The 18,186-nt window shown below is 46.0% G+C and overlaps 1 protein-coding gene across 3 annotated transcripts in view; it reads right to left on the minus strand.

Annotated features, from left to right (window-relative positions):
- Positions 1-18,186, minus strand: part of LAMB2 (laminin subunit beta 2) — a 141,305-nt gene that overhangs the window by 60,370 nt on the left and 62,749 nt on the right. For all 3 annotated transcript variants that reach the window (XM_088473221.1, XM_088473220.1, XM_088473223.1), the window contains exons 9-12: positions 16,310-16,430; positions 15,076-15,264; positions 13,284-13,463; positions 7,551-7,663 (exon numbers count right to left, since the gene is read on the minus strand). In XM_088473221.1, coding sequence (XP_088329347.1) covers positions 7,551-7,663; positions 13,284-13,463; positions 15,076-15,264; positions 16,310-16,430 — 603 coding nt within the window. The remainder of the gene's footprint in view (positions 1-7,550; positions 7,664-13,283; positions 13,464-15,075; positions 15,265-16,309; positions 16,431-18,186) is intronic.

Here is an 18,186-nt window from a genome sequence, read left to right on the forward strand (position 1 = left end):
AATTTTCTATTACCACAAGTATGTGCGCTCCCGATACCCGTGGCATCCAATAGGAAAAAAAACAGGCACAATTTTTTTTTTCGTGCACCGGGAAATGTAAAAAAAATTGAGGAACAGCCTGTACCCTAATTTTTTTTAAACAGTAAAAATAGTTATTACGGTCCTAAAGAAAAATATATTGATTTTTAAAAACTGCATTGTATTGTTGATTTGCGCAATTTTTTTTTTTAAGTGAAAAAATTATAAAGAGCAAACTTTTTAAATTTTATTGCAGATGAATAAAAGAAAATGTGATTTGGGGGAAATTTTAGGCCAATTTACAAAATAAATTAAAATACGGTAGATAATAAAGCAATTATTTTTCATTTGAATAAATGTTTTAATTACATTTGTGGTGGATAAATTAACTGAAAACTTGATTTTGGGGCAATTTGAGGCCATTATTAGTTTTAACAACCAATAATGACATAATTATTGGACTAATTAAGCTTATTGGAAGCTTCCAATTGCTTCATTAGTGTATATGGGGGATATCTCATCAGTTCTGAAGAAAGTCCAGACAACTTCTTCTTAAAATAATGATCTTAGGAAAAAAATGGACTTGCCCTGAAGTTGTGAAAAAAAACCTCACGTTAATTTCTATAGAAATTACCACACCGGATTTTTTCGCAGGCATTTAAATAGAAAAAACCTCCAGACCCTCCCTGTTGCTGTTCCCAAATCAACTTTATTGCAAATACACAGGTGGTTTGTCCAATTTGTATGGAAATCGAAACCTCCCCGCATTAGTTTTCTGACTCTTCGTCGTCCCACCTCTAATGGGGGAAATGGATTTCCTGATGTTAACCTTTATTATTATGCTACCCATTTAAGTCAGGCAATAGCCTGGTTTACATTCTCTCAAACACCCCGCTGGGTGGAAATTGAAACTTATACCCCTTTTACACCAGAGCAAAAACCTGGGTTTTTGCTGGGTCTACCCGGGTTGCAGCTCAGTGTAAAAGGATCCCTGAAAAATAACCTGGGTCAAGTGACCCTGCAATCCAACCCAGGTAGCTACCAGGGTTGGACCCAGGATGGACCCAGGTAATGGTGCAGTGTAAACGGTGCAACCCGGGTTATCTGACCTGGATCATGCCTAAAATGAGAGGATTGGTGGTTGTGGAGCATTCACATCCCACTTTTTATGACCTCACAGGTTTAGCAGGGCAGACCTGAGTTCAGTGTGAACAGGGCTGACCTGAGAGTAACCCAGATGAAAGGTGCAGTGTAAATGGGTCTGACCTGGGTCTGACCAGGGTTGGAACCATGTCCAAAAACCCAGGTCGGACCTGGGTTTTTGGTGGAAAAGAGGTATAAGTCGTGTAATGTCTCCTCCATATCTACAATTATAGGCTTGGCTACACCTGATAGACCCCAACCTGCCCGCTCACACCCGGTTATTTCCTTCACATGCTCCATATGGGATTACTGTAAATCCCATTTTAACATCACCTCCTATCCATCCCCCATTACCCCTATATGGTCGAACCCAGCATTTACTCCAGGTTTCGACCTTGCCCGCTTTTCTTCATGGATTAAAGGTGGGGTTAGGGTGGTATCTGATGTTTTTGAGTCGGGTGGGTGCGTCTCTCTGGATTCCCTACAGAATAAATTTAATATATCTTCTGTCAATACTTTTGCTTATATTCAAATACGTCATTTTATTAACTCTTTTCCCATTAATTCAACTGATAGATCTCTAACACCTTATGAGTCCTTATGTCTCCGCAATCCTCTCATGAAAGGTATTATTTATATCTGTCATTTATAATCTTTTATTGTATGTTAATTTACCAGATACACCTGGCCATGAACTTCAGTGGGAAAAGGATCTGGGGTGCCCACCGGACGAGGGCACATCGTCTGTGGTGTGGGAGAGGGTATCCAAATCTTCTATTTCCACCTTAATAAAGGAAAATGCCTACAAGATATATTATAGATGGTACCTGGGCCTACCCGCCTGCATAGAATGTATCATCTAGCCTCTGATCATTGCTGGAGAGGTTGCGGCGAGACGGGCGTCTACATTCATATATGGTGGTCATGTCCTATAATAGCTACATTTTGGGACGAGGTTGCTGTCCTCCTTTCGGAGATTCTTAAAGTACCACTGACTAAATCTCCCTGGTCTTTTCTCCTTGGCTGTCCACTAGAGGGTCTCAACCCACATCCTGATAAGCTTTCTTCACACATTTTAAACGCGTCTCGATGTTTAGTTGCAAGGCACTGGAAAGATATCAACCCTCCTCCTCGACAACAACTTATCTCCATAACACCTCCCATAAGTTTCTTATAGTTTGGGGTGACTGGTTGCTTTATAATAACACCACACCACATGGATCCCTACCCTCAAGCTTTTCGAACCTACTACTTTGATGTCCATAATTCACCTATTATTTGTATAAGTCTGGACTCGGTCTCCTCCTTAACTCCCATGCCCCCCCCAAAATACTTTCCCCTTCATTATAAGGGTAACGCAGGAGATATTGTATGGGGACCAAATTTCAGCGAGATACTACATTTTCAGCGTTTGACAGCAGGAACCTTTGCCATCTTCACATGGCGCTGATTCCTGGACCCCTGCTCCTTCCTATTGGAAGGAGGTCTGGGGTTGCAAAGAGGGATCTGAATGGATCCCTCTGCCCCTGTTCAGATTATTCCGCTGGACGCCGGATTTTTTGTGAAGCAAAGTTCTAAATTTCACTGCTACAGAAGTAGGGGTAATAGGGATTAATATCCACTGTTGCTACTCACAGTGGGTTGGATACTTAATTACCGCCTCCTGATAATGAATAGGCCCCTAAAGCACGTATTCTATTATAATCCACATTTCTAATTACTTTTCAGAAACTACATTTGTCCTTTTTTTTGTCCTTTTTATTATTAACTAGACTCTCGGCATCTTTGTGCTATCATTGTTAATATCCTTAAGCCTAGTATGCCTCACCTCTAGGAGACCGCTGGAGGGGAAGTACAATGAGACATTCAGTGGCATGGCGATGCAATTTGCATTGTCACGGGCCACGCACCCTGCTGCACAATTCCGTGAATTGCGACATCAGGCAGCAGGGGGCCTGACTTAGTGACACGATTTATTGCATATTGCATCATCAGTCTCCCTGACCTCCCACTTCACTGGGAAAGTGTGAGGGATCCAGAAGGTTGGTCCAAGAGAAGTTATCTAGATCCAGGAGACTCCAGGGTATTTCAGAAGAGTAGGCGAGTATGGCACAGCCACATTTTTGAAGTGAGAGAGGATAGAGCGCTCTGTAGACAATTAGGGCCTGATTCAAATTTGGGATAGAGGGCCTGATTCAGGGCCTGATTCAGAGCCGGACGCTATTTGCGCTCGCTCGTTCAGAAAAAGGGGCCGGCTATTTAAATTGAGCGCTCGCTCTTTGCGGTCTGTTGACGCCTCTATGTCTGAGCAAGCGAACGAAACATGCGCTCGCTATTTTGTAAAGAGGCCCCCTGGCCGCTCGCATCATACGTCATCTCCGCTATTTATTTGATTAATCGAGTACATCGAAAGGCGTCTGAACTGCTCGCAGTGCTTGTGGTTGGATTTTCCTACCACCATCATGCGAACAGTTCAGGCTAAGAAACAACCAAGTGACGTGGTCGATGACGCTGCTTTGTTAATTATGCACACCCTTAAAACGTCCGTTTTGACCGTTTGGCACGCCTGCGTTCTGATCTCCACTCCCCGTTTTCAAGCACCTTCCCCTGTTACCACCCACAAACGCCTCATTCTGTCACTCAAATTAGCAGGCACTCCCTATTTTGCGAGCGCTCGATTTCCGACCGCAATGACTGGTTGGCGCATGCGCATTACGACCCATACGCATGCGCAGTTGTGCGAACATCGCTCGGAGCGAACGAGCGGCCGCTTACGAGCGGCTAATCAGGCCCTCAGATCCACACGCAATGCCGATATTTACGCAGTTAGAGCATTTGTTAGCCATTGCGCATGCATGAAAGCCGTACTGTGAACGCGCAGCAATTGTTTTGCGTTCAAGCACAGAGTATTCACTTGCAAAGTAAGTAAGGGACAGGTATTCAGCGTTCGGGGGAGGTAACGTGGGATGATTAGCAAAACGCAGGCGCATCGGACCGTTTAAAGAGTTTTCTGGGTGTGCATAAATTAGCAACTGCGTCCTTGCTCACTGCAGGCGAGCCCTCTGCGTGTCTGGAGACCCGCTGTGTCTACGGCACCTTAGACATACTCAGAAGGCTGATGGCTGCCGGACCTGCGTTCGATGTTTCCGGGTTGTGCGCGTGAGGGGCGGATGTGAGATGCTTTCAGTGGGTGTCTTTTAAGCTAGCTCGGGATGAGGAACGGGGCGATTATAATGATAACAGCAGCACAGAGTATATCAGGAGATGAGTGATGTGTTAGTAAGGTCACGTGACAGAGACTGTACCATGATATGAGGAGGGGATTAGAGTCAGAAAGAAGCCCTAGAGTGTTATATAGTGGAAGGAGCAGGGTTCCACAGCAGCACAGAGTATATCAGGAGGCGAGTGATGCGTTGGTGAGGATAGGGAAGTAGTGGAATAGTGAACAGTGGAAGGAGTAGGGGGATACAACTGAACGAGTAGTGATGTGAGGCACCTGTCAAATGTATACTAAGTTTATATATTCATCTTGCAACGTAAACTCTAAGTTTCCATTATTATGACCCAGAGTATCATACACATTTCACAGTTTGTCCAGACCACATACTTAGCCCAGTCTGGAGATGCCAAGCTCACAGTGACCTAGCCAGGGTGGGCTCTGGGTAATAAATGCCAATCAGCACATTCTCTAGATTCCCTTTCCCACAAGAGATCCAGTTACCAGCAGCTGCTGCCCGGATTGCATTGGAGGATGTGTGTCTTACACGCTGGGAAATGTTATTTCCTGTGGCAGCGTGCAAGGTGTTTGTATGTACGGAATGGAAAGTAACAGTTTGTTATATACCGGAACTGCACCCCCACCCCCCTTCTTAAAAATAAACAGATTAAGAAGTGCAGCAACTCTGACTCCTTATCCCCCTTCTGCTGTAGAGACAGTGCTTATATTGTCATTCCCAATGAGCCGTACATCCAGGGAATGCACAGCCGCATCACAGCTAGCGTTAGATTAATGCCTATATGCATTCCGGCATTTTGTATCTAATCTGATCTTCCCACATCTAACTACTAACTACTACTCTCTCTCTCACAATAAGGATGGCCATCGACCATCAATGGTTAGCAACTATTAATGGATTGCCACTGATGGTGGATGGTTTTGCCATCGATGGTGGAGATCCAATGGTCCCCTGCCATCAATGGCAGAAAGTGTGGTGAGGGGGCACTGAGCTCAGCCCCGTCCCCTACCGGGCTGCATGAATGTGTTAATGATGCAAACCATCAATGGTCTCTTGCTTTCTTGCCATCGATTTAAATCACAGTTGGCACCATCGATGATGAACCATTCAATGACCATCTCTTCCTCGTAACTTGTGCTTCCATTTACAGTTTGAACATTAGAGCACCAAGTGATCAAGCTATATATTGGGAATCTGTACATTGGGATTTTCTTTTATCTATAACTAGTACAAACAGTTTCAAATTAGCCTTTTTCCCTTATCAATAATATTTCTCTTGTTCCAGCTGGGATTATCCCATGCCTCTCAGTAGATGTTTTTGGCAGGACTGTCATGATTTTCATCCCTAAGAAGGGTGGTCCTTCAGAAAATGGGGGCGGAGTTTTATTCAATCAGGGCATGCTTTGGGCAAAATGGGGTGTAGCTTTATGGTAGGGTCTGGGCAGGCTCAATCTCTGTATTATATATCATAATTTCGAGTCAAATGTTTAAAGCAGTGATAAACCCCTTTTTTTCAGCGTTTTCTAGAAAAGGCCGACCAGCAGGGTCTTTGATTTCTCCTAATAACACCTGACTATGAGAAACGCGATGGACACTTACAAAGCATGAAAAGCTGAGCTTTTCATCACTTATCTAATAACACATAGCGCCATCTGCGGCTGACGCTATACTAGTTACAAGTCCTGCTGCCACCTACGGGCGCAGGGAGCGTCACATATGCACATATATATGTCTCACATATGCAATTCTGGCAAAATAACATCTTTGGAAATCTTTGTGCAATGGGGCCGCTCACTAGCAAACAAGTATCACATCAGCACTATTGTAGCATTTCTTTGTTTTTCAGGTATCCTGCCGTGCAATTAATGTATTGCATGATCTAATAACGCGGCTGCTTTAAGCTGTGGTCCATATTAAACTTTTCAGGTATGCTTTGATCTAATATAATTGTTCTTAGAATTGTGCTTTATGTGGTTGTCTAAGGGGGTAGAGCAGTCGAGGATGGTCTAGTCATGTAAATCTGATGTTATACTATATTTGGCAAAACCACAAACCATCTAGGTTACTGAGCAAATTTCCCACATTGATCCGGTTGTTCCGGAACTAGGGGCACAGCGCACGAACGTTTGGACTTAAATGTAAGGGCCAGAGCCGTAACTAGACTTTTTGGTGCCCTGTGCCAGAAAGAGCATTGCCGCCCCCCTAATTTTTCAAAGGGACATTGGCCCTCATTCAGAGCCGCTCGCTAGCGGCAGTACACTCGTTCCGAGCGATGTTCGCACATCTGCGCATGCATACGGTTTTTAGTACGCATGCGCGAACCAGTCAGTGCGGCCACAAATCGTTTGTACGCTATATAGCGAGTGCCTGCTTTTTTGAGTGACAGAATGAGGCGTATGTGGGTGGTAACAGGGGAAGGTGCTTGAAAACGGGGGAGTGGAATTCGAACGCAGGCGTGCTTAAAGGTCAAAATGGGCGTTTTAAGGGAGTGCATAATTAATACAGCAGCGTCATTGACCACGTCACTTGGTTTTTTTTAACTCAGAACTGCTCGCAAAATAGCGGTTGAAAACACCAACCACAAGAATAGCGAGCAGTTCATACGCTGTACGATGTACTCGATTAATCTAATAAATAGCGGACATGATGTATGGTGCGAGCGGCCAGGGGGCGTTTTTATCAAATAAACGAGCGTATGTTTTGCTCGCTCGTTCAGACTTAGAGGTGTGAACAGACTGCAATGTGCGAACGGATCATTTGAATAGCCACCCCTTGTTTTTGAACGAACGACCGCAAATAGCGAACGGCTCTGAATCAGGCCCATAATGCACCCAAAAAAAGACCATGGTTTCATGGGGAAGGGCCAGGGAAGAGATAAGAGAGGTCAGGAGATGCTGGGGATGAAATAAGAGGAGTTACAAGCAAGAATGATAATAAACAGAAATTTGACAGGCCCAAACAGCGCCCCCTAACCTGTGGTGCCCTGTGCGATGGCACCAGCCGCACTACCCTAGCTACGGCCCTGGTAAGGGCTTATAATATACTGGCTCCATACAATGACTTTACGGGCCACACGGCACAATGGCTAACTAAACTCTCATCATGTGAGAGCGATAGAGTCAATTTGTCCTGGACTGATTTCACCATACTCACCAGGCATTGGTTACAGCTTTGCCCAGTTACAAAGCGCTTGCAAAAGCAGTCTCCGCTAATGAGATCACACTTGGAACCGTCAGAAATTGTACCCCTGGGATCACACTGGCACCCTGTCAAAACATGAGCCAGTCAGTGTACAATCTTCCTGTAACATTGGCAAGAAAATGATTTTCAAGTAGAGGGAACTCCACTTCCTTATGACTTTTTTCTCACATAGGCATAGGAATACCTCTAATATTATATACACAAACACAGCCAAGGAGAAGAAAGACTTCCCAAATGACCTTATAGAAACAAATATTAGAAAATAATATCTCCCGCACTGACTCAGAATTAAAGTGTAGCATAAAAAGTATAGAACCACTTAATATCGAATGGATTTTACTCTATGAATGAGCTGTGTAAGCACATTGGCCCTCATTCAGACCCGGTCGCAAGCGCTGAGCGCTCGCAACCGGGTCGATGTTAAGGCCCTGCGCATGCGCAGCGGCCGCACAGCGTGCGCAAGCCCCGGAGCGAGAGAGAGAAATTCTCTCGCTCCGGAGCTCACTACAAAAGGGGCGGCTGTCGATGTTGATCGGCAGCTTGCCCCGTTTTGTAGGCGGGGCGGGGGGGTGGCTACACAAACGGAGGCGTTCCTAACGGAACGCCTGCCGTTTTGTGGGCGGCCGCTCTGACATCAGCAGTGATGTCAGTGGGGAGCTTCCTGCTCGATCAGAGCAGGAAGCTCCCTGGGGCTTGCGGTTGCTGAAACCCAACCTTAGAGTCTTGTCGCAAGCCCCGATGGTCGCGATGGTCTTGACCATCGCGACCATCAACCTGGTCGGTCACTAAAGCTGTGGGTGGTAACCCACAGCTTAGCTAGCAACCAGGAGGCCGCACTAAAAAATACAAGCGGCCGCCCTCATTCAGAACGAGCGCTCGCTTCTTGCGAACGCCTCTGAATGAGGGCCATAATGTAATGTCCAAACCGGGGTAGGTTTTGTATAAATCATTGTGGTTTTTATTGAAGTAATATATGGTGCCCTGGAGTGCTTAAAACTCCTATAACAGGCATCAAAACATATTATTGTAAAATGACAAGTAATACAACAATAGTGTCCTGAAGTAGGAATACTCCCATGATGGATACTAAGGGCCGTATTCAATTAGATGCGAAAAGTCGGAAAGGTTTCGCCTGTCCGACTTTCCTCCTCCTTCGCCTGTTTCAAAGGCGAAAACTCTTTGTGTGCGTCCCCGCTTTTCGCCCTATTGAATTCCAAACCAAGCGGCGAATGCGGAACAGGCAGAAAGTACTGTCAGAAGTGGGGAAGTCAGTCTGTACACCAAAAAAAGATGCACTAACATAGGGAATGAATGTAGATGTGTACTAATACAGGGCCGCAACTAGGGGGGGGCTGGAGGTGCACGTGCACCGGGTGAGCAGCTGTACCCGGTGCCAGTGACCACCAGCCCGGCGATGCAGAGAGGCTCCAAGCCGGACGTCCGCTAGTAATATTTATTACCAGTGGGTGCCCGGCTCCTTCCCTGCAGCGACACGGTGTAGCCGGAGGCTGGAGTTCTCTCCCGACCTCCAGCTTCCGGCTCTCCCCACGGGCACTATGGGGGAGACGTCATGACATCTCCCCTATAGTTCCAAAGAGCAGCCGGCGGACCGGACGCGACGCTGGATGCAGGAGGAGGGTTCAAGATAAGTATTTTTTTTAATAAGCTGCACTACAGGGGCATGGGCATTACCACAGGGGAATTACTATGGGGTCATGGGCATTACCACAGCGGCATTACTATGGGGGCATGGGCATTACCACAGGGGAATTACTATGGGGGCATGGGCATTACCACAGGGGCATTACTATGGGGGCATGGGCATTACCACAGGGGCATTACTATGGGGGCATGGGCATTACCACAGGGGAATTACTATGGGGGCATGGGCATTACCACAGCGGCATTACTATGGGGGCATGGGCATTACCACAGCAGCATTACTATGGGGGCATGGGCATTACCACAGGGGCATTACTATGGGGGCATGGGCATTACCACAGGGGCATTACTATGGGGGCATGGGAATTACCACAGGGGAATTACTATGGGGGCATGGGCATTACCACCGCGGCATTACTATGGGGCATGGGCATTACCACAGCAGCATTACTATGGGGCATGGGCATTACCACAGGGGCAATACTATGGGGCATGGGCATTTCCACAGGGGCATTACTATTACCACAGGGGCATTATTATAGGGGCATGGGCATTACCACAGGGGCAATACTATGGGGGCATGGGCATTACCACAGGGGCATTACTATGGGGGCATGGGAATTACCACAGGGGAATTACTATGGGGGCATGGGCATTACCACAGCGGCATTACTATGGGGGCATGGGCATTACCACAGCGGCATTACTATGGGGCATGGGCATTACCACAGGGGCAATACTATGGGGCATGGGCATTACAACAGGGGCATTACTATGGGGGCATGGGAATTACCACAGGGGAATTACTATGGGGGCATGGGCATTACCACAGGGGCATTACTATGGGGCATGGGCATTACCACAGCGGCATTACTATGGGGCATGGGCATTACCACAGGGGCAATACTATGGGGCATGGGCATTTCCACAGGGGCATTACTATTACCACAGGGGCATTATTATGGGGGCATGGGCATTACCACAGGGGCAATACTATGGGGGCATGGGCATTACCACAGGGGCATTACTATGGGGGCATGGGAATTACCACAGGGGAATTACTATGGGGGCATGGGCATTACCACAGCGGCATTACTATGGGGGCATGGGCATTACCACAGCGGCATTACTATGGGGCATGGGCATTACCACAGGGGCAATACTATGGGGCATGGGCATTACCACAGGGGCATTACTATTACCACAGGGGCATTATTATGGGGGCATGGGCATTACCACAGGGGCAATACTATGGGGGCATGGGCATTACCACAGGGGCATTACTATTACCACAGGGGCATTATTATGGGGACATGGGCATTACCACAGGGGCATTACTATGGGGGCATGGGCATTACCACAGGGGCATTATTATGGGGACATGGACATTACCACAGGGGCATTATTATGGGGACATGGGCAATAAGGGGCATTACTAATGGGGCATGAGCACTACAGGGGCATTACTATGGGGGCATGGGAATTACCACAGGGGCATTACTATGGGGGCAGGGCATTACCACAGGGGCATTACTATGGGGGCATGGGCACTACAGGGGCATGAGCACTACAGGAGCATTACTATTGGGGCATGAGCACTACAGGGGCATTACTATTGGGGCATGGGCACTACAGAGGCATTAGCACAGGGGCATTATTATGGGGGCATGGGCATTACCACAGGGGCATTATAATGGGGGCATGGGCATTACCACAAGGGCATTAATATGGGAGCATGAGCTCTACAGGGGCATTACAATGGGGTATTAACATATGGGCATTACCATGGGGGCATTGCAATATGGGCACTACTACAGGGGCATTATCATATGGGCACTACTACAGAGGCATTACTATATGGGCACTACTACAGGGGCATTACCTCAGGGGACATTACTATAGGGGCGCTGCTGCAGGGGTAATTACCAGGGGGGGCGCCAAATTACTGTCTTGCCCCTGGTGAAAAAAATCCTAGTTTCGGCCCTGACTAATAGCCCTAATAAAAGTATTTTGGGTACTTAAGTAGTTTAAATTGCTTCTTATTAGCGTCTTTGCAAAACTGGTGAAGAATGGTATAAAGCTGTAGTTTTGGTTGGAAATAAGTAGTCCAGTAAAATTTGGGGTACTTAAAAATGGGTTCTAGCATATTTAAATGTTTGTAAAGTGACCTTTTAAAAAATTTCAAAAACGCACCTGCTACATGCACCTGCAATCCCAAAAACACCTGACCCATCCTTGCAGACCCCCAAGAAGTCTATTTCGCTAGTTTTTATGCTTGTCCCCCCACTTTTTACTTTTTTGCCCCTAAAATGAAAGTACTTTTTTAGGGTGTTCCTAGGTTTTTTTTTTTTGCTAGTATTGTCCTTTGGGAGAGTGTGCCAAGGGTTCTGGGTCGTTTCCCCATGTTTGTACCCCAAAATAAAGATTTTGCACTTCTTGTCACCTGCTATTCATAGGCGAATCTTTTTTGCCTATTACATTGCATTGAGTTTCCGCGTACGCGAAAACCGCCTGCAATTCAATTTGGAGATAAGTTGCGACCAGGCGAAAAGCGCCAATAGGCGAAACTTTTTTTCGCCGATTACGGCTTTTCGCCTCTAATTGAATATGGCCCTAAATTGTAAAACTAATAATAGGTACAGAATTGAAAAAATTAAAATAATAATTATGGACTAGGCACTAAAATACTCTACAAGTCACAGTGTCCAATACTGGAGTTGATAGCAAAGTCGTCGACCCCCCACTCAGTGTCACGAGCACTTTTTCTGGCAAGGTTATTCTAGATGGCAATGAAGAGTAGTGAATTAGGCACCACAAATGTGATGAAACAAGAATCCAGTCTGTAAATAACCCCTGTTTTCAGTCCCTGGACTCTTTTCGCCTTGATGCTACTATTTTACTTTTTGATCCACGTTAGAATTACATAAATGAAGTGTCAGTAAACATTTTGGTGAATATATATACAATTATCATTATATAATCATTTCAGAGTTTTGAAACTCTATAAATTAGATGATATTAGAAAAAATAAATAAACTAAATCCACACTATGAAGACATCTGGAATAAGGTTACTGTGATATTGTTACTGCATTGAAAAAAAAATAGTATTTGCTACGCCGCTTTGCGCGCTCCACAGGGGGGCGCTGTGTGCCCCTCAGCCAGGGGCAAACCCAGCCTCCCTGGTCCGGCAGCAGACCAGCACACAGCAGCATATACTGGGCTGGGGAGACAGGCTGCTGCTGAAAGATAAGGGAGATGGGGCAGGAGGCGGACCCAGGCCCCCGCCGAGCCCCTTTATCAAGCATAACTGAGAAAGTGAAACCTTTGCTTTCTGATGGTTTAATGTACACAAACTTTGTTTAAAGCACAAATTATTAAAAATAGTGTATAAAATAACCTTCAGGCTGTGTATATAAGGTGTATATGAAACATAAATGAATTTCATGTATTTACACAAGCTTTTTTTGATGCACAAAATTATAAAAAATATAGTATAAAATGACCTTCAGGCTATGTGTATAAGATGTATATAACACATAAATGCATTCTGTGTGTATATTGGGGTCCCATTCTCAAGATATTTCATTATTTTATGCAAATATTCCAAAATACGGAATATTCCGTTATCCAAAATACCCCTGGTCCCAAGCATTTTGGATATGGGAGACTCAACCTGTACATTAAAACTAATCATTAATTGAGCATAGAGAAAACTTCACTCTTAAGATTTTTAGGGGTATATTTACTAAAGTGCGAGTTTTTAGAAGTGGAGATTTTGCCCACAGCAACCAATCAGGTTCTAGCTATTATCTTCTAGAAGGTGCTAGTTAAATGTTAAGTAGAATCTAATTGGTTGCTATGGGCAACATCTCTACTTTGAAAAACTCCCTATCTGCTTGAATATAACTGGAATCCATCTACCGCTGTACATATCTACTCGTTCAACAGATGCGTCATTACTTGTGTATTTAAAACAATGGGCGCCATTTGTGTCGCTGATTTTGTTAGGACTCTTTCTTACTTTTACATCCTTGGAAGTTATCGGCAGTAAGCCCGGAAAATCCTGATTTGCATCTGTCACATCGCGGACCTTCAACGAAGTCTTTGCAGCGGCACTGTCCGGCAATGTGCCCCAATCCCGGGTCATCCTGAGCGTCGCACAGGCCTCCATTCAGAGAGCCGTCAGGGTCACAGTCACAGGCTGCAGGGGAATATTACAGTGGTTTAATGGTCAGGCTACAAGCTGCAGCTACAACCTCTGAGTCTACATTACATCAAGTGGGAGCTAAGAAGAGATGAATGGAAGGTAGCATGAAACCTGCGTCTATCCTCTCACAAAGGGGCCTATTTACTAATAATCTGGTGTTAGACCTGCTAATTATAATGTCTTATCGCCACTATTTGTTGCAATAATAAATTATAGATCGCACATATGTACTATTAATCACCTACAGGGACAGGGGCTCTGAAGGGAGCCAATCCCTGCCATGTGTAAGAGTACAAAAGTGATAATTTCACTTCTCCTACTCGCATGTGTGGCAGCCATTGCAGGGGAAGATCCCAGAGGAACCCTCTCCTAGTAATTTATTGCAGAATGTGAACCCATAGGCTACAGCAACGCCATCTGACGGCCTCACAGCCTCCACAGAAATATATATATATATACGCCAGGACCAGCACTCCTCTGTAAATAACACGAATGCTGGCTCCGGAGGCAACAGGGCCAGTGCGCGGTGTCTGGGCGTCCTAGGCAACATTTTACCCACCGCCCCTGCTCCCTCCAATACATACTATGCCACATATTAGTCCTGCTAATTTATAATATGCCACACAGCAAAGCCCCACAATCATACTGTCTCATAACACTGCCCCCAATTCATAATATGTTATGTTCCACAATACATAATATGCCACACATATGTGCCTCCACTACATATGCCACACAGCTGAACCAAAGATATTGTATGCCACATAGCCATGAATGATGCCAAACAGTGCCCCTAGTACACATGCCACACATGTGCCCCAAATTCTTTATATGCCATATATCTGTGCCCCCAATACATTATAACACGCATCCATGCCCCAATATATTTATGCTACACATCTGTGTTCCAATATATGTCAGTACCCATTACCACCCACATACACACACACTCACCCTGCCAGCGCTCATTAAACCCCCACACACATTCACTAACCCTGTCAGTAATCAATAAAGCCACTCCCCACACACACTAACCATGTCAGTACTCAATAAAGCCACCCCCACACACTAACCCTGCCAGTACTCAATAAAGCCACTCCACACACACAATAACCCTGTCGGTACTCAATAAAGCCACTCCGCACACACACTAACCCTGTCAGTACTCAATAAAGCCACTCCCCACACACACTAACCCTGTCAGTACTCAATAAAGCCACCCCCCACACACACTAACCCTGTCAGTACTCAATAAAGCCACCCCCACACATACTAAACCAACCTGTCTGGGACTGAAGGAGACTTCCTTTTTTTTTTTGTCTCAACGGCGCCCTCCAGTGGCCAGCGCCCCTAGGCAGCCGCCTAAAGCAGCCTAATGGTAGCAATGGCCTTGGGAGGCAAGCATACCCCCATACAGGATACAGGATACCCCAAAGCATACCCCCATACAGGATACAGGATACCCCCAAGCATACCCCCATACAGGATACCCTCAAGCATACCCCATACAGGATACGAGGAAGGCGGCACTCAGAGACTTTAAGTCAAGTGATAAACAAGGTGTTTCTTTCAACATTTCGGGGAACGGATCCCCTTTGTCGGGTACCTTTGCACACACTGCTGTCCCGGTTGTCCTTGGTGGGATCTTTGAAGTAGAATGGCTTGCAGAGCTCGCAGTTCCGGCCCATCGTGTTGTGCAGACATTCGTCACAAATGCCGCCGCTCGTGTTTCTGGTGGACAGGTACACCGCCATGTCAAAGTGGCACTTTCGAGAGTGATTGTTACAGTTGCATTCTGAAAGGAAGTCATTGTTTAGTCGTTCTACAAAACAATACACGTGTGTAGGTGTAGTTGATTTAAGCCTGTTTCTCAAATGCCCCGCTTATCAGAAGGACTGTGTGATGAGAACTAAGGCCTGATATTGCAGTGTATGCTTGTGTAACGGCCAGGACTGTATTTTGGTAGCAGAGTGGCACAGTGGTTAGCATTGCTGCCTTGCAGTACTTGGGTCAGGAGTTTGAGTCCAACCCTGGACCTTTCTTGTGTGGAGTTTGTACGTTTTCTTTGTCTTTGTGTGGGGTTCTGCTAGGTGACCAAGTTTCCTCCCCAATACAAATTCATTGATGACTGCAGATTCTCTGTGTAAGCGCTATATAATGATTTTTTTCGTAATAAACATATTGCACAGAGCAATGGTGCAGGACATAGGGGGCGATTCAGACCCGGACGCTAAGCTGCGCTCTCTCGCTGCCTAAAGGGGCCGGGTATGTAAATTCCGCGATCGCACTGTCTGGTGTAAGGACGCCCTCTATGTCTTGGAGAGCACGGCAGAGCGAACGCATGCCGTTGTAATGATGCCCACCTTACTTTCTTAGCACACGTCATCTCCAGGAAGTGTACGATTAATCAGTAACATCGAGAACCATCGGAGCTGCACGCAGCGCTTGAGGTAGATCCTACCCCACTGCAAGCACTGCGATCACTGCAGGCTGAAATACAACCAGGTGACGTGTACAATGACGCTTCTTTACTAATTATGCACAGCCATAAAACGCCGTTTAGACGCCCAGACACGCCTGCGTTCGCATATCCACTCCCCCATTCACAAGCACCTTCCCCTGTTACCACCCACAAACAACGCTATCTGTCACTCAAAGTAGCGTCCAGTCTGTGTACTACGAGCGTACGATTCCCGAGCGCAGTGAGTGACTCGCGCATGTGCATATTGCCGCAGACGCGTGACAATCGCCCATAGTGTGCGTTCGCGGCTTAGCGCCCGGGTCTGAACCAGGCCCATAGTCTTCTGCCAATATTCACAGCACATGAACAGTCCACTCACTTTTACAGGCATTTGTACTGCGTCCTTCAGCCGGTCTCCAGGGAATGTCATTGAAGAAACTATCACACTGCTCACAGTTCAACCCCTTTGTGTTGTGCTTACACACACATCTCCCGTGTACCTAGGGATGGGAGATCAGAGGAGCAATTAGACAAAATCTCAATCTACTCTTAATATTTGCATAGAAGAGGACAAAAGTTGACAACAAACCCTGCAAAGATTTCATATCACATTGGTGGCACTGTGAGCGGAGCTATGGTTTTGATGTAGCCGAAACCACACAATGTGCTCAGGGCTTGATTCAGAGATGAACGCAAACCCAATGGTTCACGTGCAGCTCCGATGCTTTGCAATGTGCGCTTGCGCAGGATCTGTATTGCGCATGTGCTAGATCTGTATTGCGCATGTGCTAGATCTGTATTGTACATGTGCATGATCTGTATTGCGCATGTGCTAGATCTGTATTGCGCATGCACAGGATCTGTATTGCGCATGAGCAGGATTTGTATTGCGCATGTGCAGGATCTGTATTGCGCATGTGCTAGATCTGTATTGCGCATGCGCAGGATCTGTATTGCGCATGTGCTAGATCTGTATTGCGCATGCGCAGGATCTGTATTGCGCATGCACAGGATTTGTATTGCGCATGAGCAGGATCTGTTTTGCGCATACACAGGATCTGTATTGCGCATGCGCTGGATCTGTATTGCGCATGTGCAGGATCTGTATTGCGCATGTGCAGTTTGGTATCTGCAAAGACGGTCACAGTGCCCCCTATGCTGCAGCCGTTTGGGAGTGGGAAGGGGGCGGAGACTATCTTGCAAAGTTTTCAAGGCATGTCAAGGCCAGAGTCTGTGTTTTCTACGCAGATTTATTGGCCTCTTCAGCGGACATCCTTAGTAACCCGAGGGATACTCAGATGTCCGATGGTCACACAAGTGATCCGATGCTGCGTCTTCGGACGCAGAAGACTCACAGAAGCCGGCGAGAGGTATCTATTTACACAAGACGCCACTTGCGGCTTTTGCATATTGTAGCACAGCCACTACGTACACAGATGCAGTGACTGCACTACAGCGTACAGCTCTGAATAAGGCCCTCTGTGTGGGTAGCTGGACCTCATTTTATGGCATAGAGAACATCCAAAAGCTACTACACAAAAGAATGCATCTGATAATAAAGCCTATTTGGAAGCGGAGAAACGCGTCGCCCATTGGCTACTGCCTCACTGTATACAAGCTGCACCTGGATTTGAACAACTCTCAATTCTTCTTCACCAGGTTTGGATGGTTACACAGGTCAGGCTATTGGTTATACTGTACTGTTTGATCAGACCAGCTTAACCGCAACACTTAACTGCAAATTCCTTAATATTGGCATATGTATGACTGTTATTACCCTGTGACTCTAACTTTGGTGGATACTATTTAACAAATACAAACTTCATATAAACGCATGTGGTTTTCTTCTAACTACATTTGCCAACATGCGCGATATCTCTGCAGACAATGATATGTATGTGACCAGCAAGGGATGAGATGTCCCGTAGGGCCTGTTAGCCATGTCCCTTGTCTAAAGCCCATGATAACAGTAAAAGATAAAAGTAATAGCAGCAAAAGCAGAGCAAGTGTTACTGACAATCCATCCCCAAAGACTACAACTATGACTCAACATAATCTAGGTAAAAGTCTGACTCTTTCAGAGTGGAAACTTAATAATCATATTTTGTTTAAATTAAGTAATGCTGTATTATTGCTCCACTTCATTTTAACATGGGATTCTGGCCCTGCTGGAAGTTCTGAGTCTAAGAATCATCTCCCGAGTGAACTGGATCCTATCACATTGTCTAGTCCAGGGGTTCTCAGCGCTAACCCAAG

The sequence above is a fragment of the Taudactylus pleione genome, unplaced genomic scaffold, assembly GCF_031769625.1.
Source record: "Taudactylus pleione unplaced genomic scaffold, aTauple2 ptg000133l, whole genome shotgun sequence".
NCBI lineage: Eukaryota > Metazoa > Chordata > Amphibia > Anura > Myobatrachidae > Taudactylus > Taudactylus pleione.